A 21,804-nucleotide genomic window follows, 5' to 3' on the forward strand; every position below is an offset into this window, starting at 1 on the left:
AATCGATATTTGTATCGATGATCTATCTTGGCGCTTTTACACCTGCAATTCTGGCCACACTGCCGAATACAGTGGAACACGAAGTTTTTTCAAATAAAACTCTCGCACCGTTCGGACGTGTTTCGGCCACCAGGCGCATAGATTCTGTTGGGCTGTTTTTTTGTAGTTGGCTCGAACGAGAACTTAAAACTAAATCGAGTATCAAAACGAGCGGACTCATATTTCGAATCGTGCGCCCTGTTTGCGTTTAAATATTTGTTTGCGATCCCCAAACAGGTGCACAGATTTTGGTATTTCGGGGTTTTTTTTAACGACGATCGAGTGTCAGCGTCGAGGCTACGAGGTTGTTTGTTTGAAAAATAACAAAACATTCGTCGGAAAATAGCGTTTAAAGCCGCCGGAACGCTATTGCCATGTTGGTATTGGCCAATGCGCTCGTGTGCGTGTGAGAAGAACTGCCTGCAGTTCAAAAGGGCAACAACAAAAGCTCACCAACACCAACACCTAGCGTGTTTAAGCCAACTCGTTTGCTGGAGTTCTGGCCCGAAAACAAAGATGGCCTGAGAAATTGGTCGACTCCAAGATCCGAATGTGCTCAATATTCAAATTCAGGCTAGAAAGTGTCGCGTGCGAAAGTGTGCAAATAATAACTGGCGCATAAAAAAAAAAAGAAGGAAACCCAAAAACCCGTTCTAAGTCGGTGTTTGTGGTAGTGTGTGTGTGTGGTAGTGCAATAAACAAAAAACCAGCTCAATGAGTGTCCTCTAACCAAAAAAAAATAAAAAAGAAAACACCAAGCCGACAACTGACCGACCGACACAACCCTTTTTCCAATTCGAACTTGGCCAGCAACGATAAACAACCGATCATGGCTGTGATCGCGAATGCGTCAGCAGCACAACAACACCAACAACAACAACGCAGACAAGTGGCAACAACAACAGCAGTATTGGCCAAGAGAACAACAACAACAATGACGGCTACTACAACGAGAAGTCGAGACCGGACGAAAAGCGCAGCTCAAATAACAACAACGTCGTCGCATTTGCTCAAGCGCGCCATTTCAGCGCCTCAATGGATACCGCTCTTTATATTAATATATTTAGCAACAGGTGAGAGACAATAGAACCAGGAGGGACATCTGGAGAGCGGTGGAGCGGTGGCTCTCTCAAGAAACAGTCATAACTTTATAAGAAGGACCTTAAAAAGAAGTTTGCTTAATAAATTATTTCCATATTGGATGAAAAGTTATTATTTTTGGGTTTTAAAGTGGATCTATTATACCCATTCCTCTTTGAGAATCTTCACTGTAATAAAGCTATTTCCTGAATTCCATATCTTAAAAATTAATCTATTTTAATAAGAGCAGCAACAGGTCAGAAGTTTGTATATCCATTTGGGAAAAGAAAAGTCATGTTTGGGGCCAGGAATTTTCATTGATTTCGGGCATCTGAGGCTCTGAAAAACTTGTTGAACGGGTTTTCCTCCATAAAGTGACTCATTCTGCTGGCATACCTGAGGTCTGATTGTGTTAATTAATCCCCTCACTTCATATTTTTGATGGTTGTATGTTTGTTCTTATCTCTCATACCAGAGCCATGCCTAGAAACAAAACTTTAAATAAATTTGGTGTCTATAAGAGAGTGAGAGCTTTTTTTAATTTTAATTTTATAACTTCCAGTTTAATTGGCATCTGATTGCTCGCATAATAATCACAACTGACAACTCTTGCTGACTCATTAGGTGTAATTATCAGTTACATGTTGGCCAAGTCCCCAGCCAGCATTGTGTGGCCCCCTTTTTGTGTAGTGGATTGTGCAAAAACGACCTACAAAAATGTTGGTTTATTTATTTACAATACCAACCCTCCAACCGACCGGCCAACCATCCGGCTGTTGTTACCCGTAATCTAATCTTTTTGGCCGGAAAGTGAAGTACCCATGTTGCAAAAGCGCGCCCGCAATTCCATTATAGTATAGATATGGATATGGAAGGCAGGTTGGAGGTTGGGAAAGCTCTTAAATGCACTCCCAAACCAAAACATAATTACCTCTATTTTAAGGTATTGGAAAGTATCTCTTCATTTATCAGAGACTACTTAACTTTTCCAAAAAGAAGATGAATAGAGCCTCTCGTGCAAAGAGAAAGGGAGATTTTCCATGGTGGTGCTGGGAAAGCCCCTCGACTGCACCACAATCTCACAACTGGTTTCTATGGCGCATCTATCATAAAATCCAGAAGATACACCGACACGATCATCAGTACTTTTCCTTTGAATTTCCGCCCTTAGAAGATATAATCCATCATATTCTGGAGAAAAATCGCGGCGCAGGTAACTCGATGGAAAAGGTGGAGGGAAATTAACCAAACTACCTGCAGTGCGTTAACGATAACAACACGTGACCCCTCGTGTTGGTGGAAATGGTAGCATAGAATGGAAACACACCCGCATCGGGTACTGTTTCGATGAGCGGTGTCCGGTGTGTTGGCCTGGTCAAGTGTTAAAGTGCAATCGGCCGTGACAGGGTCGCAGTGGGCCTACGCAGCCGGCCGCGACCATTGCCTGACGCTGGCCATTAGTGCAAGTCGTTAGCCAGGTCTATAAAAATAGCCGCATTGAAACTAACAAAAAATGTGATTTGTCCCTAAAGGTTAGACGGCGGGGTTTTTCGCCAAACAAAAGGTTCTTCTATAAAGCTAAAAATATTTAAGTAGGAGTATGTATCTCACAGATACAGTACCCTTTCTAAAAACCTATTTCCGAGTCGGCGGTAAAGCTCAAAGTAGTATTCTTTCTCGTTTCTAGTTGCAACGTTGCCAGTTTTCAGTGGCTGCATCGATTAGCCAGAGCCACCTTGGGAATATACCACCGCAAAAACACCGCAAATATATATGAGAAAATCAGAAAGAAAAAAATATAATCTTTTAAGTAAAAAAACCCCATAGTGGCTTTCGCTTTTACTTACTTTTATTTTATTTTTATTTTATTCAGTTCCATGCCAAACAAATGTTTGAAAATTTGTGGGCGTCGTTCAATGCTGGCTGTTGGGTTGTCTTTTATGCGGCGATCACGTACATAGTTGCGTTTTATCTGGAGGGGTATTTGCATACGCAGCACTACCAACAACCACACTAGATACAAAAATTCCATTGTTAGCATTGACTCACACCAGCTCAGATACAATGGGATCTAACGCACCCAAGCTTCGAAAAAATTGTTAGATAATTTTGGGGGTAACTTTGAAAACAATTATTGGAATCAGAATGCGTAGATTCTAGAGCTGACAGGTACTCTTTGGTTTCTATAATAACCTGTAAAAATATCTGAAATTTATGGAATTTTAAAGATAGAAACCTATTTTTAAAGCTACTTCTTTATGGAACCAGGTTAAACTCAAGATTCTTTCAACTTACAGTTCCAATAACACAGTTTCTAAGCCAATTCTTTATTGAGTTCTCTTCAGAAAAGTTTTCCCCATTAATTCATTCTTTCTTCAAAAAATTTCCATAGCTCTTAAGACTTAATTTGAAAGCCTTTCCAAGGTGCAACGCCCACAAGTTGCTGCAGTCTGTAGGTTCTTAAGGGATCTGGTAGGTGGCTGCTCTTTGGGGACGCACCGGAAAAGATTCTCAGACTCAGGCGTGTTTTCGGTTTTGTTGTTTTATTCAACAGTTCATTGCTTTGTGCCAGTTTGGGAACAAGTCTGGCAGGCAGCCCCTTTTTTCCAGGCCCACCAGAACTTATGTATGTCTGTACAAGGGCCCGATTGTGTTGTTGGCAACACAAATACATACAAATCCGGCGGAACGTCAACACAGTGACTGCCACAAAACTGGTTCCCAGGCGCGCCTGCGCACAAGCGGATCAGAAAACAACAACAACGGCGCCAAATAGCGGGGGAGAGAGTCACTGGCTCTATTTTTGACCGAGCTGAGGTTCAAAGCATTTTTGGGGGAGTACTCTAGCTGTAGTTTATTTTTTTGCAGTTCCCAGAACGGGAAGATTAAAGAATAAGCATTAACTGTCTGCTGAAAGAGTACTTAGACTGGGGGACTTTATAAATTCATTAACCTTAATTATTAAGTGAGAATTAAGTGGAGATCTTTTCTTAAATAACTATCTTACTATCTTTACTATCTTAATTTTTATATCAATTTTCTTTAAGTGTACAAAACCAATGTTGACGCACTCAAGACTCGAATTTGTTTGTGGGTGCCAACTTTTTTTGTGCCTTTTAATCCACAGCTTTCCTGGGAAACGTTTATTTATCAAAACTAATTAGCTTCTGAGCGCCTGAATGTGTATTGTTGTGTTACCTTATAATAGAAGCGGTTTTATTTAAATATTTAAAAATATTTCCTCACCGCATTTCTGGGAAGCTGAAGCGGAAATTAGTGTGGGAACATCTCAGTTCGCATCTCAGTTTCGTTTCGTTCCTAAACAAGGTGTTGGAACAAATGATGGCTCTAAGCAATGGATTCATTCTTCATAGAGACCTAAGTGCATTCAGACATGAAAGATCTAAAAGTGTGTAGGGACTAAGGTGGTGGGAAACATCTATATCTTGGGAAGAAATTTCTTTTAAAAAGAACGCAACAAAGACGTCATAGTTAACACATTTGAGTGTTTGGTAAAAGATGTGTTATTTACTTAAATTATTACACATAAACTGAAAGTTTAGAAAATTAAGACTTTAAAAGCTTCTTGGGAATATATTTGAACTGCAGGCCATAAAATAAAAATATTTCCTACTACTGGCTCTACGATCATTAAATGAAAAATCCCCTCCTTTATTCTGTAATTTATTTACACTTTTAAAGTAAACAACTTTTCTAAATTAAAATTAATAATCTTCCTAACTGAACATCAAATGCAATTAAATTATTTTGGATAATCGCATTATCAACAAGCTATAATTAAAACCCTAATCGTGTCGTGTTTTCACTTTTTCATGAATCGAAAAACGAATAGAAACCCAAAACTGAAAACGAAACTACAACAATTAAAGTGCAATTAAAAAATTTCCAATTTAATTAGACAAAAGCAGAAATAGTAAAGACTTGTGGCTTTCAGACTGAAAAAATAAAATACAAAAATGGTAAAAAAAAAAGTAAAATCGGTCAAAAATAATTTATGCAACTTCTGAAAACATCCGATAAGCAAAAAGCGAATATTTTACTTTACGTAGGCGTTGCGTTAAACAAAAACAATAAAAAAAAAAACAGTAGAAAATATTTAGAGCAAAAATTAAATGGTTATTTCGGTGTGGGTTTAACAAGTGAGGCAATACAACAACAACACAACTGAAAGCCACACAAACATTCAGTTAAAAACAATTGAAGTATGACCAAAAACAGAGCTATCAGTGCAGTGAAAAAAAATACTTTATTTTTTTATAAAACTTTTCGGAGGGGGTAGAACAATCGTAAATAACAATCCCAGCAACCGGTCACGTTAGCCCAGTTAGCAACGCTTAGCTTACTTTTGTGACCAAACAGGCCATAGGGGTTGGACACCCGGGCAGGTGATTTAGAGGGTGGGTACTTGCAGTCAAGTATTTGGAGATCCAAAACCAAAAAACCCCTCAATATAAAGAGAAAATGGCCATTTAGGCTTTGCAGCAGGAGTACTTACATTGCATAGATAAATGCCCATTTTTAGGAAATTTCTGTTTCACTTAAGATACTATTACTATGCCCTGAGGTGTATAATGTACTCGGTATTGTTTTGCATATGCTGGCGGTGATTAGTCATACCAACAGAATGCAATGCAAAATACAAAAACAAAAACAAAGCCAGAGGCGAAAAGCAAAGCAAGCTGAGCTAATTTGCATACATCTACTTATGTTGTACTCGGACTGGAGGCAAGTGTTGCAATGTTTTGTGTTAACTGGGTCTCTCTCTCTCTCTCTCTCTCTCTGGGGGAGGCGGGCCAGGAATGTCGGATCTCTGGATGTGGTAGTACCGCTTCCTTCTTAACAACATTTGCGTGTATTTAGCGCACTTCATTTTGCATAAATCACTTTTTCTTACGTGTGGCAGCAAATAACATGGGAAGTCTTCAGATGCGGGCCTCGAAATGAGTAATTATCTCGACCAAAGATTACAGATCTCGAGCGTTTTCTCTTTTTTAAAAAATTAACAGGTATAGGGAAACTGGTGGAAATAGCCAGCATTTTTGTACTAACGATATTGCCAATAAGCATTCACATTTTAAGGAAATTACTAAAGAGTTTCCTGCTTAGTTAATCTCTCAACAATTTGCATAATTTCTTAAAGTTGAAGAATACTAGGTAGTACTACCTTCAAGTTTATTTACATTTTTTTGGCAGACTTCGCCATTTACCACGCCCCTGCGCGGTTAAGAACCGGCACAATACAATCTCTGTCCCCGAAAAAAAACCCTCACCGAAACATCATTAAAAAGCTTAAAAAGCATTTCCAGAAGAATGCCCGCTCTTGACAAAAGACCCGAGAAACTATTAAACTGTATCTTTTTATGGCACCGCTAAAAAAAAACAGAATTCGCCAGCTCTCTAGAGCAAAGTTCTCAAATTCAGAGCCCCATTCGAGTCATTCAAGACTCCAAATAATATAAACAAACACAGAGACAAAAAATATATATCAAAGCTTGAAATATAATTCTTGTCGTGGTTATGATTATGAAATTTCCGTTCTGTTCACGGACAGAGATCCAAACGCCATTAGGAGAATCTATAATTCGACTTCTATATACAAGACCGATTTGTATTTGTGCACATTTTTTAAATGACACTTTTGTCGTTTAGGTTTGAATATTTTTTCGCCCGCTTAGTTTGGTACGTGAGTATAATATAATTATGAGCTACTTTACTGTCGGCTTATTTACTTGCTCAGTGGGTACACCTTGGGATCTCCACCACACCACACCTTGTACCTCACCTGGCTGACCCACTTGGTACAAAATCGCCTTTAATTTTCAAATAAAATGTCCAAGAGACGACAAAATCGATGGCCTCATAAACTATTGTACTTTTGCGGGGTTTTAACATCGTTCAGGCTCTCTCGAGGTCTCCCGGGCGCTTTCTAAGCTTGTGCCAGCCATGGGTCAGGGCAGCCGGCCCAAAGGGCACAGCACAGCCGACCGGCTCCCGAGTCAGAAAGGTGCTAAAATGATCTCTTCGTTATAATGGCAGAGTGTTAAAATACATACGAATGTGCCAGCTTTATTGGCGCTAAAAAAAAAGTTAATAGATGGGGTTTAATTTTATATAATTATGCAAGTCATGAATGGTTTCATGTTCATGTGAAATACCTTTCTGGAAATTATTTAAAATTTCAACTAATTTCATAAAAAATAAAAGTGTCTGTTTGTGTCTAAATTTCCTTTCTTTCTGAGCCGCTTTCTTTCCGTTTCAATATCTTTTTTTTGTAAAGTCTGGTGGTATTGATGGAAAAACCAGCTTATGAACATGCTAGTTTACTTATGGTAACAGCACTCATAGTTGGCTCTTTACGCCTCGTGCACTGAGAGTCCAAGAAAGCTTGTTAATTTCGTTTTGATGTTTTTGTTTGAAAAGTGAGGGAAGCTGCTGGGGGAATCGATTCTGCCAGCAAATGAAAGTTGAAAACAGAGAGGGGGTCTTAACTGATTACCATTTATGTGGCATGTGCCGGGCCATGGCAACATTCGTCTAATTTGGTCAATGCTACTCGAAAGCAAAAACACTTTCTTAGCCAAAGAAATACTGCTGAAATGGCACTGGGAAAATGTAAGCCAAAGTAAACCAATTGGCCATTTGGCTGGCCAGTGTTCCAAATACGCGAAATGAGGAAGTGTCTACGGTTACAAATGCGTTGGCCAAATGCGAATGAAATGCGATTAGTTAAATGAGAGCCCGACTTGGCCCGAACCCGAACCCGAACCGACCTGGCCTTGTCATGCTTTTCACCCATCACCCATCATTACCCAGTACATTTCAATTCCAACCAACTAACCAACTGCAATCTTGATCTTCTCTCGCAGATGTCGCCTCGGTGGAGGTGCCGACCAAGGAGGCGTACTTTAATGGCTCCACTTACCTCCGCCTGACCACGCCGATGCCCATTTGGGACCATTCGGCGATTAGTTTCCGCTCGTGCCGCGGCGGTGAGATCCTCGCCCAGCAGTACAACAAAAACTCAATCGTAATCTCAGTGCTCAACGACTTTCTGCAAATATCACTGGCGGGACCCGCTGTCCACGGCCCCAACAACCGGCTGGATGTCAAGCTGCCCTACCAACTGCTCGACAACCGCTGGCATACGCTCCAGTTCAAGTACGAGTACGGCAATCTCTATCTCCATGTGGATCGTGCGGCAAGCATATTTGGTAAGTGATTCCCCCCCTCCTTTCAAAAGGGGGTTCAAAATTGGATTGGTGGCGTCGTGTGTGAAATGTTGCAAAGCCAATGGGAGTGAATCACATCACGAGGGTTGAGTAATGCAATTGTGCCGCTAAATGGGACGGTGAGGAACCAAATGACGGACCTAATAGTTTAATCCGCCAGAAGATAGCGATGAAAAGAGTGAAAATTGGAAAATTATATAGAATTTGATTCATTAAAGGGGCGTTTATAGTATTGATAGCATAGTTCTAACACCTTAACTTCCTCCCCCAGCCAACTCCACCTACAACAGCCAATTCCTCACCAACCAAGACATCGGCTACAAGGATGCCATCTTGATATTGGGCAACTCCTTCTCCGGCTGCCTCCTCGACGGACCTGGCTTGCAGTTTGTGAACAACTCCACCGTCCAGAACGTGGTCTTTGGAGTGTGTCCCTTGACCCCGGGCCCCTGCAGCGATCATGATCTCTTCACCCGACTGCCGGACAACTACTGTCTGAACGATCCATGCATGGGCCACGGAACCTGCTCCTCCAGCCCGGAGGGCTACGAGTGTCGGTGCACGGCCCGGTACTCCGGGAAGAACTGCCAAAAGGACAATGGATCGCCGTGTGCCAAGAATCCGTGCGTGAATGGAGGATCCTGCTTGGAGAACTCGCGCGGGGACTACCAGTGCTTCTGTGACGCCACCCATAGTGGCCAGCACTGTGAGACGGAGGTGAACATCCACCCACTGTGCCACACGAATCCCTGCCTGAACAACGGCGCCTGTGTGGTCATCGGAGGGAATGTGGCCTGCGAGTGCCCCAAGGGATATGCGGGTGGCAGGTGCGAGATCGACACCGACGAGTGCGCCTCGCAGCCGTGCCAGAACAACGGGAGCTGCATCGACCGGATTAATGGGTTCAGCTGCGACTGCTCCGGAACTGGGTACATGGGCGCCTTCTGCCAGACGAACATCAACGAGTGCGACAAGAATCCCTGCCTGAATGGCGGCCGGTGCTTCGACACCTACGGCTGGTACACCTGCCAGTGCCTGGACGGATGGGGCGGCGAGATCTGCGATCGACCGATGACCTGCCAGACGCAGCAGTGCCTCAACGGTGGAACCTGCGTGGACAAGGCCATCGGCTTCCAGTGCATCTGTCCGCCGGAGTACAGTGGAGAGCTGTGCCAGCTGGCACCCAGCTGCGCCCAGCAGTGTCCCATCGACTCGGAGTGCGTGGGCGGCAAGTGCGTGTGTAAGCCAGGAACATCGGGTAAGCTATATAGGCTATATAGCCTTTATTACCATATTTTTGCATGAATTTTTAGCTTTGGGGATCTGCATGGTTCATATTTTAAAAATTAATTTAAATCTTTTGCTTTATTTGGGCTTTGCGGTCATGGTTTTAACAAAAAAATATAAATTTAAACAAAAAGCTTCCGATTTGGAGCCGCAATCTCCGCTCGAGCTGGACATTTCCGACTCCATGCTGTGTGGGAGCGAGAAAAAGAAGCGCTACATATCGCCCGAGTGGCTGAAACGCAAGCGTTGTGAACTAAAGCTGAGTACGTGGCGGAAACGGGGGCTTTAGTAGCTAGATTGGCTAGCTAATCACTTAAACTAACCATTATAATCATATATTTATAGATAATCTGTATATATATATTGCTTTACCTTTTCGAAACTAATGGTGTTACTTTATAATCCTAATCCTTATCACGTAATATGGTGTATATCTTAAATGGCTATAACCCCAGGCCCAATTGGTCACTGTCTGCCGACAACAACAACACCAGAACCAGAACCGATACTAGAACAATTGCCAACAACAACAACAATGACAACAACAAGAACCACAACAGCAATCCCTATCCCAGCTAGCTTAAATACCTTAACCACAACAAAGATACCTCCAATAACAACAAGTACAACAACCACAAAATCAACAACAACAATTAGCAATAAACTTCAACAACAACAACAACAACAACAACAGCCACCAACTCAACGATCGGCCTCCCTGAATGCATGTCCCCAAAATAACTGCTTGAACGGTGGCACCTGTCTGGGCTATAGTAGCAATTATACCTGTATATGTGCTAGTGGATACACAGGTTTGGCATATTCCCACATCGAAAGGGTTGTCCTAAAAGTCTGTCTGCATGCGAGTCTGCATCCACTTTAATTTTCAGTTTAATTTCAATGCGGTTAATGGCCCTAAAGTAAGCTTGATTGTCCGGAATTTGTATGAGATGACTTAGAATTCCTGCTGGATTTCCTTCCTTCCTCTCTTGCTGGCCTCTATCTTTATAAACAGGGTCAATTCTTAGCAAATCTGTATCTTTATTATCAAAACAGAGTAGCTATCTTATCTTAAATAAATGATTAAGTCTAAAAGATACTGTACTTTTAACAAGATAATTGATTTACAAACAGTAGCCAGCAGAAAGCTAATAAAATAATATTTAGACTTAATATTTACCTAAAAAAAGTAAACTTAAATACACATACTTTTAGTGCAACCCTAGTTAGACTGACTGTAAATATTTAAAAGAGTAGATTTAGTACAAAATACTTAATATTTTTGGTAAAAAAAGGGTTAAGCCTGAATTAAAACTAATACAAACTCCCTTCCAAATCCCAGGTTACAACTGTCAGACCAGCACCGGCGATGGCGTAGCTGCTTTGGCCCTCACCCCCATCAACTGCAATGCCACCAATGGCAAGTGCCTGAACGGAGGCACTTGCTCCATGAACGGCACCCATTGCTATTGCGCCGTGGGATACTCCGGAGATCGCTGCGAAAAGGCTGAAAACTGCTCCCCATTAAACTGCCAGGAGCCGATGGTGTGCGTCCAGAACCAGTGCCTCTGTCCGGAGAACAAGGTGTGCAATCAGTGCGCCACCCAGCCGTGTCAGAATGGAGGCGAGTGCGCCGAACTGCCGAACGGGGACTACGAATGCAAGTGCACCCGCGGATGGACTGGACGGACATGTGGCAACGATGTGGACGAGTGCACGGTGCACCCGAAGATCTGCGGAAATGGAATCTGCAAGAACGAGAGGGGATCCTACAAGTGCTACTGTACTCCTGGATTCACCGGCATTCACTGCGACTCAGATGTGGACGAGTGCCTGAGCTTCCCGTGCCTCAATGGAGCCACGTGCCACAACAAGGTAGGTTGATGAGACCCGGATTTGAAGGCCCAAACTGTGTCTGTTACTAAAGTGTAATTAGTTGTTTTTCTTTAAATATGGAAAGCATCGGATATTGAGACAAGTGAGTGGAGATGTCGTTCAGCTAGCTCCCAATATGTTACTCTATCCCTACTATCTACTACTCTATCCCCAAAAGATAGCTTACATTATATTAATATCCTCTTGGTTTTTCCCGTCCAGATCAATGCCTATGAATGCGTCTGCCAGCCGGGCTACCAAGGCGAGAACTGCGAGGTCAATATTGACGAGTGCGAAAGCAATCCCTGCTCGAATGGATCCACCTGCATCGACATGATCAACAACTTCACCTGCTCCTGCATCCCGGGAATGACGGGTCGCATTTGCGACATCGATATAGACGACTGTGTGGGAGATCCCTGCTTGAACGGAGGTCACTGCATCGATCAATTGGGCGGATTCCGATGCGACTGCAGTGGAACGGGCTACGAGGGAGAGAACTGCGAACTGAACATCGACGAGTGCATCTCGAATCCGTGCACCAACGGTGCCAAATGTGTCGACCAGGTTAAGGACTATCTGTGCGAGTGCCACGTGGGCTACAAGGGCAAGAACTGTGAGCAGGATATCAACGAGTGCGAGAGCAATCCCTGCCAGTACAACAGCCAGTGCCTGGAGCGATCCAACACGACTCTCTACCAAATGAGTCGCACCACCGACCTGCCAAAGGTCTTTAGCCAATCGTTTAGCTTTGAAAACGCCAGTGGGTGAGTATCTTATAGACTTTTTATTTATTCTCAAAGCTAATCCTATTTTATATTCAGATACGAATGCGTCTGTGTCCAGGGAATTACTGGAAAAAATTGCGAAATAAATATAAACGAATGCGAGAGCAATCCCTGCAGCAAACACGGAAATTGCAATGATGGGGTAGGTTAAATTAATTTTGAAAAATAAAATATTGCTAATTAATAAATATTATTGATAGATTGGAACGTATACCTGCGAGTGCGATCCTGGCTTCGAGGGCACCCACTGCGAAATAAACATAGACGAGTGCGATCGCTACAATCCCTGCCAGACCGGCACCTGTGTCGACGAAATCAACGACTACAAGTGCGACTGCGATGCCAACTTTGGTGGCAAGAACTGCTCAGTGCCTCTGATCGGATGCCGCACAAATGTAGGTCCTTCAAACTTTACCATCTAGTATGGTTCTAATTCTTGGTTCTATTTCTATCATAGCCTTGTTTAAACGACGGCACCTGTCTCCCTTACCTGGTGAATGAGACTATCCATCGGTATAATTGCACCTGCGAGAACGGATTCCAGGGTAACACTTGCGAGAAGACCACAACGCTGTCCATGGTGGCCACCAGCTTGATTTCCGTAACCACGGAACGAGAGGAGGGCTACGACATCAACCTACAGTTCCGGACAACTCTACCCAACGGAGTGCTGGCCTTTGGAACTTCGGGAGAAAAGAACGAGCCTGTTAGCTACATACTGGAGCTGATCAACGGAAGACTGAATCTGCACTCCTCGTTGTTGAACAAGTGGGAGGGTGTCTTCATTGGCTCCAAGCTGAACGACAGCAACTGGCACAAAGTTTTCGTGGCCATCAACACATCGCATCTGGTGCTTTCGGCCAACGACGAGCAGGCCATCTTCCCTGTGGGTTCTTATGAGACGGCCAACAACAGCCAGCCCTCGTTCCCGCGTACCTACCTCGGGGGAACCATACCCAACCTGAAGTCCTATCTGCGCCACCTCACTCACCAGCCCTCGGCTTTTGTCGGGTGCATGCAGGACATTGTGGTCAACGGAAAATGGATCTTCCCGGACGAGCAGAGTGCCAACTATACCTATGGAGACACCAAGTTGGAAAATGTCCAGAGCGGCTGTCCACGAACGGAACAATGCAAACCAAATCCCTGCCATTCGAATGGCGAGTGCACGGATCTGTGGCACACCTTCGCCTGTCACTGTCCAAGACCCTTCTTCGGGCACACCTGCCAGTACAGTAAGTGTCTTAAAGAAATCCTTATTATTATACTTATTATTAAACAAACTACCTAAGGGGAAAGTATAGTCCAAAATGAAGACTATGTACCATATTCACCAATATCCATCCCCTTAAAAAATTGGGTCCCCTCCCAAATCTGGAAAATGCCTGGGGAGGGCCATATGACCCACCACGATAGCCATATCTTTTCTAATACCCATCCGATCCTATAGCGGAATACCTTAAACGATTTGTGGAAGGATTCTCTACCAATTTTGATTAAAATCCTGGAACAAAATATTTTTTAGATTTTTTGTCAAATTTTTTGGAGGGTCCCCTTCAAAATCTGAAAAATGCATGGAGAGGGCCATACGACCCACCGCGATAGCCATATCTTTGCTAATACCCATCCGATCCTTCAGGGGAATACCTTAAACGATTTGTGGAAGGATTCTCTACCAGTTTTGATCAAAATCCTGGAACTAAATATTTTTTAGATTTTTTGTCAAATTTTCTGGGTCCCCTTCAAAATGTGAAAAATGCATGGGGAGGGCCATACGACCCACCGCGATAGCCATATCTTTGCTAATACCCATCCGATCCTTAAGGGGAATACTTTAAACGATTTGTGGAAGGATTAACTATCAATTTTGATCAAAATCCTGGAACAAAATATTTTTTAGATTTTAAGATGATTCTCCATTGAAAATAACACGAAATAATAATTTCTATTCCAGATATGACTGCTGCCACTTTTGGACACGAGAACACCACCCACTCGGCTGTAATTGTGGAGACGACGGATGTTGCCAGGCGGGCCATTCGGTCCATACTAGATATATCCATGTTTATTCGCACCCGCGAACCCACTGGCCAAGTCTTCTACTTGGGCAGTGATCCTCGCAAGGCACCCACTAAAAGTGAGTATTATTCTTACTCTTTGGAAGCTGAAACTTCTCCAATCATGGCAATCTTAATGGGATAATAATTGAATCTCCCTTCCAGACATTGGTGACTCATATGTGGCAGCCAAGCTGCATGGTGGCGAACTGCTAGTGAAGATGCAGTTCAGTGGAACCCCGGAGGCATACACCGTCGGTGGCCAAAAGCTGGATAACGGCTACAACCATCTGATCGAGGTGGTGCGCAACCAGACGCTCGTGCAGGTCAAACTCAATGGCACCGAGTACTTCCGCAAGACACTGTCGACGACGGGTCTGCTGGACGCACAGGTGCTCTACTTGGGTGGTCCTGCACCTACGCGCGAATCCCAGCTAGGAGTAACCACAGAACCGATACCCGGATCGATGGCGATTCCAGGCACTGGAGGGGTTCCCATACCGCCAGAGGATACCGCAGTGCCCAAGGAGGCTGATGATAGTCGCGACTACTTCAAGGGCATTATCCAGGACGTCAAGGTGAGCAACGGGTCGCTCAACCTGATTGTGGAGATGTATCCCCTGAACGCCACGGATGTCCAAGTAAATGCCAAGCCCCTGGGAGCTGTCCAAATCGATAAGCGATCCGTTTTGGCGGGAGAGGTATCCGACGATCTGTGCCGCAAGAATCCTTGTCGGCACAATGCCGAGTGCCGCAACACCTGGAACGACTACAGCTGCAAGTGCCCCAATGGCTACAAGGGAAAGGACTGCCAGGAGATCGAATTCTGCCAGCTGGTCACGTGCCCAGGCGAGAGTGTCTGCCAGAATTTGGACGATGGCTACGAGTGCCTCACGAACATTACATTCACTGGTCAGGAGCGCTCCCCACTAGCCTTCTACTTCTTCCAAGAGCCTCTATCGGAGGAGATTGTGGGCGAGACAGCCCCCAAACAAGCTCTGAAACCGGTCATCGATATAGCCTACCGCACCCGTGCCGGAGGAACTCTTCTGTTTATCGACAATGGGGATAGCTTCTTTGAGATCGGGGTGAATGGAGGTCGTGTGACTGTGGCCTGGAAACTGAGTAAAATCCTTTATGGATTCTCGGCTCATTTCGATAAGGAGAACACTGATGGCGAGTGGAGCAGAATCTATATTCGAGCCCACAATGGAAAGCTGGAGGGCGGCTGGAAAGGCTGGGAGTCAATGGTGGACCCTGCGCCCGCCTTCTCAAATGACATTGAACAGGGAGCCATTCAGTCGCTAATCGCCAGCAGCAACCAGATTTATTTGGGCGGCATGCCAGAATCCCGGCAGGCTCGAGGAACCACTCAGTCTGCCCAGCAAGGCTCGCAATTCAAGGGATGTGTAGGCGAGGCTCGAGTAGGCGATCTCCTGCTTCCCTACTTCACCAACACCGATCTCTATCCACACACAGAGAATGTATCTGTTCAGTTGAAGGCCCAGTTCCGGTTAAATGCCACCCGCCCGGAGGAGGGCTGCATCCTGTGCTTCCAGACGGATTGCAAGAACAACGGATTCTGCCGTGCTCCGTCCGATGAGTATGCCTGCACCTGCCAGGCCGGCTTCGAGGGGGATGACTGTGGCACAGATATCGATGAGTGTCTGGACACCGTGTGCCAGAACAACGGAACGTGTGTCAACCTGGTGGCGGACTTCCTCTGCCAATGCGAGCCAGGATTCGAGGGCAAGCACTGCGAGCTGAACATTGACGAGTGTGCCGAACAGCCCTGCCAAAATGGTGGAAACTGTACGGATTTGATTGCTGGTTTCTTGTGCGACTGCCCGGAGGATTATACGGGTGTCCAGTGCGAAGTCCTCAAGCAGATGACCTGCGAGAACGAACCTTGCCGGAATGGATCCACTTGCGACAATGGTTTCAGTAAGTAGCATACTATAGTTAACCCTAGGAATCCTCCTTAATAAAATGTGTGTTTTGAACCTTAGATGCATCAACTGGAAACAATTTCACGTGTACTTGTGCCTCTGGATTTGAGGGTCCCCTGTGTGACCTTCCCTTCTGCGAACGGACTCCTTGTGACAATGGAGGGCTCTGCCTGACCACTGGACCTGTAAGTATTATTTTATTCCCTTACTTGCCTCAAATCTAAAGCACCTTTTTTTCAGATTCCAATGTGCAAGTGCAGTCTGGGTTACACGGGTCGACTGTGCGAGCAGGACATCAATGAGTGTGAGTCCAATCCCTGCCAGAATGGTGGCCAATGCAAGGACCTTGTGGGCAAGTACGAGTGTGACTGCCAAGGCACTGGTTTTGAGGGTCTGCGCTGTGAAAACGACATTGACGAGTGCAGTGTGGAGGGCGAGTACTGCGGAGGACTGGGTCGCTGCTTCAACAAGCGCGGCTCCTTCCAGTGCATCTGCCAGAAGCCGTACTGCGGTGCCTACTGCAACTTTACGGATCCCTGCAATGCCACGGACCTCTGCGCCAATGGCGGTCGCTGTGTGGAAAGCTGCGGTGCCAAGCCTGATTACTATTGTGAGTGCCCGGAGGGTTTCGCTGGCAAGAACTGCACAGCACCGGTAAGTTTGAAATTCTTTTTAAAAAATGACCTTATTTCCTAACTAAACAATGGATCTTACAGATAACCGCCAAGGAGGACGGACCCTCGACCACAGACATCGCCATCATTGTAATTCCCGTGGTTGTGGTGCTACTACTGATCGCAGGAGCCCTGCTAGGCACCTTCCTGGTAATGGCTCGGAACAAGCGTGCCACTCGCGGCACTTACAGTCCCAGCGCCCAGGAATACTGCAATCCGCGCCTGGAAATGGACAATGTGCTGAAACCCCCGCCGGAAGAGCGTCTCATTTAGTTTCGAGAAGATCGATTAGCAAAACGAACGATATTTTTAAATCCGCCCATATATGTACACCTAACTGTAGGAGTAATGCAATGTTTTTCTATTAAGTTCGCCCCGTAATTATTATTAAAATTTATATCTTAAGGTGCTCAAAGCAACAGCAGCAGCAGCAGTAGCCTCCGATTCCCCCTGCCTATGCGTTAGTTAGTTAATGATGCCGTTGTCTATTTATTCTAGTAGTTTATATGACGATCGTATCGCTCTTTAGTCGTTATGTAGTTTCGTTCCAATAGGTTAGACTCAGTATTCGATTTCTCGTACATTTAATCCTAAGCTGCGAACAAAGTTGAGCCCTAAAACACCAATCCCCCCAAGCACTTTTACATTCCGAGCGAAAGCCCTACAAGTGCATTGTACGACTATTTTTGTAAATAGATTTGCCGATTCCTACACTTATTATTAGCTGAGCTAAAAGCGACGAGAAATGAACCCTATATGCCTATATATACGAGAGTATATATCAGTAAATGTGGCCTTATGTAATAAAAGAAGCATAATATAGTAACGAAATCATTTTCAAACAATAAGAACTTGAGAAACTACGAGTATTTTGTTAAGCAATTCAAGTAAAAAGACATATTTTGCTCTAGAACTTCTAAGCGTAAACTTAAGAGACTGTACTATATAATAATTATTAAATATTTCGACTTTTTTCCAAACCCTCCCCCGACTTTTATTCATCAAACAATGGAATAGTTTCCAATTGGTAGCAACTATTGCTAAAATTTATTCGTCAAACTCTTCGTGACGGGTTCTGAGTGGTTTGAATACAAACAAATAATCATGAACAAACATTAGTTTGGTTTTGCATACTTGTGAAAGAGAGCTGCTGCTATTAACTAACATATGAGATATTAAATATACGCAATAGGATAAAAGCAAATCAAGTTTAAATATGTATGTGTAATTCAGTTTATGTGGAAATAGGATTATCCAAGAAGTTAGCTAGGTAGCCAGTAAAACATTTGCTAGATAGTGTTGGGGATAGCTCAGCCCATGGATGCCACCCATTTGAACTTGCTCTGCATCTCCGGATGGTAGAATATGCACTCCAGCTTGTTCACACAGTTCTTGCCGAACCGACACGGCTTCGGGTGGTAGAAGGTGCATCCAATCTTGCTGCAGTTCGGATAGTACTTGCACATCGTTGTCGCCGTCGTGGAGGTAACTGGCGCCGAGATTGACTTGTAATTCTGCACCGGTATCACATGCGAGGCTGTAAATATGAACAATAGTTTAAATCGGAAGTTCAGATAATGGGATTAGAATTCCTTACATAAAGGCGGTGCCGTAAGCTGGACATGACTGAGATCCCTTTGTCCGCTGTGGGCATAGTTGCAGTCGATGCTCATACAAGACATATCAAACTTGCACTTGGGGTGCGAATACATGCACTTATCGGCAAACTTGCAGTTTGGAAAAGATTTGCATGGCGCCGAGGGATGATAGTACTCGCAGAACTGCTTTGTGCAGTTGGGGTGGTACTTGCAGCGCTCCTTGGGCTTGTTGACCTTCAGCACAGTAGAGTCCACGCTAACGGCGCTTACTGAAAGAACAAAGGTAACATTATTGTATTTCAGGTTTTACCTTTTATCAAAGGACTATACGTACATGCCGGCAGATTGTCGTACTTCCTATCCTCCGCGTTGCGAATGGGTATTCTTCGCTTTTCCACAGTGACCGCATCTCGTTCCCTGCTGTCGGGCCGTCGCTTCTTGGTGGAACTCGGCTCTTCCTCGTTCTTCAGTGTGAATCGTATGGGAGTATGCTTGCTTTTGGTAGAAGTGGACGCAGCGGTGGACGAAGTAGCCACTTGCTCCTCGCCAGGGCTGCGATTCGAACTTGTGTTTGTGGATCTATCTTTGCTAGCGGCTCGTTTCTCCGGCCTCATTTTGGCTGGCAGTGGAGGCGTTGTCGAGCGTGCCTCGTCGGGTGCGTTTGCCTTATTGTCTCTGTGGCCATTGGCCGGATTAGTGACCCCTTTTTGCTGGCGTTTGCTAGCCCCTCGTTTTCTGGGCGAACCGTTCATTTCATCATCCTCATCAGTATCATTCTTTATGATTATCTTCTTGATCTCTTGAGGCTGTCGAAGGACTTCGCTGCGATTTAGGTTGCGGGATGATTGTAGCGAGGGCGAGGCACTGTTGGAGGAGCGGCTCCTCTCCCGAGGATTCGAGCGGTGCCGCCTTTCAGTCGTAGTCGATGTGGGTTCAGTGCTGGATGAGCTCACTTGTGGTGTAGAGACTGGCGAGGAAGTATCGCGGCGCCGCGAATCGCTTTGCCTCTTACGGATCGAACTGCTTGGCTTGCTGTTACCGCCTCCTGGCTGGTCTCCGTTCAGGGTAACTACGAATTGGGTCTTAAGCGACTCATCATGTGTGTTTATGTGAAGGTCTATGTCCTCTATTAACTGAGGCACAAAGTTCTCGAACTCCTCTGCATTTGGACTGGGCGTGTACTCCTCCTGCACCACCTTGATCTCGGCGTGGCTCTCGTTGGAGCGCCTGGGCCTTTTACTGTCCCTTTGAGTCACATTCACAACTAGCTCGCGGGTACTCCGCCGGAAAAGCTCGTTGTTGGGCGCAGTCCGTTTACTGCGATCTCTTTCGCGTTCACGTTCTGGCTTTCCGGTAGACTTGCGTTTGCCAAGCGAGGAGCTTATCTTCTCCGTTTCCTCGCTCTCTTTACGGGAAGATGTCTTGGCCAGAATCGTCGAACGCTGAGCATCAGCCACGGCGCGCAGAAGTAGATTCTTGCAAGCCTGCCGACGAGGTGACACCTGCGGACGGGGCTTGATCTTAATTACAGAATTTACTGGCTTGTCTGCGATATCCTCATCATCCGAAGGTTCCGGGGGCTTGCGCACGGCCACAATAACCCTTGAGCCAATGCGTTGCTTGGGTTTTGCTGCATTTGGACTCGGCGAGCGACGCTTACGACTCGTATCCCTCGAGTTATCACGTCGATCCTTTGAACGGTCTCGAGACCGATCCTTTGACCGCTCCCGCTGGCTCCGATCCCTGCTAGATTCTGGCTCACTGCGACGCCGATGGGCTGGCACGTATAACTCCTTTTGAGAACGCTGCGAGCTGCGCGACTCCATGGCTTTCGTTCCCAAACGATCATGCACTGAACGCCGTTCTGAGCGGTCCTCCTTGGAAGGCTGGTCACCTTCTGGGGTAAAGGCCTCTTGTCGAGAATCAATCTCAGGCTCAGACTCTGGTGGCTTCTCTGGAGTCTTTTCCTTCCTATTAAATACAATAGGGCTCTTTACTTTCCGAGGCGGCAGCTCTTTTTGTAAAGGTTCCTCCATTGGCTCCTGATCCACAGACTCTTCCTGGGCACTTAGGTTCAACAAATCTTCATCTTCCTCTTCACTTTCATCTTCAATTTCGCCTATTTGACGTAAATGTTTCTTGGCTGCATGAATCTTTTTCTGGATCTCTGCTAACTCGGCAAGGTCTTTCTGTCTGTTCAGTCCGGATGTGGTTGAGCTGATCTCGGATGGTGCAGGAATATCGGGTTCGCGGGCTGAAGGTTCCTCCTCCTCGATAGACTTGCGGTTTTTCTTCTTTGGAACCATCTCGCCAATATCCAAAGTCTTTTTGGCTTTTTCCAGCAACTCTTCGGCGAAAACGTCTGTTATAGAGGTGATAACGGGCATGGCATCAGCAGAACTAGACTGCGGCTCCTGCAACTCATCTCCAGATTTCCGATTTGGCCTCTTTTCCTTCTTGGAGCTCTTTTTATCCTTCTCCTTCGGTTTTGAAGCTTCCCCCTGACCCTTGGACTTTCTCTTCTTGCTGGAAGCTGATGAGAACCATTAGAAACACTATTTTAAGTGCGAAAAATCTATGACATACCACTTGAAGTAGGTAGGGTAACCTCCTGCAGCTTTTGAAGCACTTCGTGCAGCCATGTCACAAAAAGGTCGGTCTGATCTCCCAGAAATAGATTCAGTTCGGCGTTCATCTGCTGCTTCGTTCGCTTGTTGGCCACCATAACCATTACATAGTCCGGCAGCTCATCGTCTATAAAGCCGGAAGACCCGCCTGTCCCGAGCTCCAGCAGCTTCGCCTTGACGGCACTCTGTAAGAAACATTTAGTGGGGGAGTTCGGATTACGAGTTCATTGATTTTCCGCAATCACTTACGCGCATCTTCTGGCCAATCTCGCTGCCCAAATTGCACTCCATCTTAGCTAGATTCTCTAACCGTTCCAAACAATGATTACTTGTATCATTCGCTGACGTTTATTATTTGGATATATCCGTGTTTTCTTTCATGAGAAAATGGTAAGCTCTCATAAAAAAATAATTATCGCAGCTGCTCCGATAGCAAATCTAGAGGCGGAAGTTCACAGTAGTGATGGTCCTAAGCCAACCACCAGGTAAGTCAATTGGATTATTTTGAATTGACAATATTTAACCATTATATAAATTATATTTTAACATAGAGCTCAGTCTTAATTAATACTGACATACG

At 45.0% G+C, this 21,804-nt stretch overlaps 2 protein-coding genes across 4 annotated transcripts; one reads left to right on the forward strand and one right to left on the reverse strand.

Annotated features, from left to right (window-relative positions):
- Window positions 1–78: 78 nt before the first annotated feature.
- crb (cell polarity complex component crumbs) lies at window positions 79–17,979 on the forward strand. Of its 3 annotated transcripts, none has more exons than XM_017236230.3 (14): window positions 79–1,112; window positions 8,007–8,351; window positions 8,641–9,627; window positions 9,791–9,919; window positions 10,999–11,531; window positions 11,754–12,298; window positions 12,356–12,461; window positions 12,520–12,714; window positions 12,777–13,554; window positions 14,274–14,456; window positions 14,542–16,320; window positions 16,386–16,510; window positions 16,566–16,979; window positions 17,042–17,979. In XM_017236230.3, exons 1-14 carry the CDS (start codon window positions 869–871, stop codon window positions 17,270–17,272), a joined length of 6,594 nt encoding a protein of 2,197 aa, XP_017091719.2. In that variant the 5' UTR covers window positions 79–868; the 3' UTR covers window positions 17,273–17,979. The 3 variants fall into 3 exon arrangements, with proteins under 3 accessions (XP_017091719.2, XP_017091717.2, XP_017091718.2); XM_017236228.3 differs by lacking the exon at window positions 9,791–9,919 and adding an exon at window positions 10,112–10,468; XM_017236229.3 differs by lacking the exon at window positions 9,791–9,919.
- A 57-nt stretch (window positions 17,980–18,036) lies between these two features.
- On the reverse strand, window positions 18,037–21,768 carry Nab2 (Nuclear polyadenosine RNA-binding 2). The gene is made up of 5 exons (XM_017236234.3): window positions 21,474–21,768; window positions 21,184–21,409; window positions 18,932–21,130; window positions 18,597–18,866; window positions 18,037–18,536 (listed from the first exon to the last, which is right to left on the reverse strand). The coding sequence occupies exons 1-5, from the start codon at window positions 21,513–21,515 to the stop codon at window positions 18,310–18,312; spliced, it is 2,964 nt and encodes a 987-aa protein (XP_017091723.2). The 5' UTR covers window positions 21,516–21,768; the 3' UTR covers window positions 18,037–18,309.
- Window positions 21,769–21,804: the final 36 nt, after the last annotated feature.

This window comes from Drosophila bipectinata, chromosome 3R (genome assembly GCF_030179905.1).
Source record: "Drosophila bipectinata strain 14024-0381.07 chromosome 3R, DbipHiC1v2, whole genome shotgun sequence".
Classification (NCBI taxonomy): domain Eukaryota; kingdom Metazoa; phylum Arthropoda; class Insecta; order Diptera; family Drosophilidae; genus Drosophila; species Drosophila bipectinata.

Bases quoted from the DNA above. Each gene is read 5' to 3' on its own strand.
- crb (XM_017236228.3), top strand. From the start codon at position 869: ATGGCTGTGATCGCGAATGCGTCAGCAGCACAACAACACCAACAACAA. The intron at 12,299-12,355 runs GTGAGTATCTTA...TTTTATATTCAG, and splicing joins AGCTTTGAAAACGCCAGTGG to ATACGAATGCGTCTGTGTCC. The intron at 12,715-12,776 runs GTAGGTCCTTCA...TTTCTATCATAG, and splicing joins TGATCGGATGCCGCACAAAT to CCTTGTTTAAACGACGGCAC.
- Nab2 (XM_017236234.3), bottom strand. From the start codon at position 21,515: ATGGAGTGCAATTTGGGCAGCGAGATTGGCCAGAAGATGCGC. The intron at 21,410-21,473 runs GTAAGTGATTGC...TGTTTCTTACAG, and splicing joins AGATTGGCCAGAAGATGCGC to AGTGCCGTCAAGGCGAAGCT. The intron at 18,537-18,596 runs GTAAGGAATTCT...TCATATTTACAG, and splicing joins GCTTACGGCACCGCCTTTAT to CCTCGCATGTGATACCGGTG.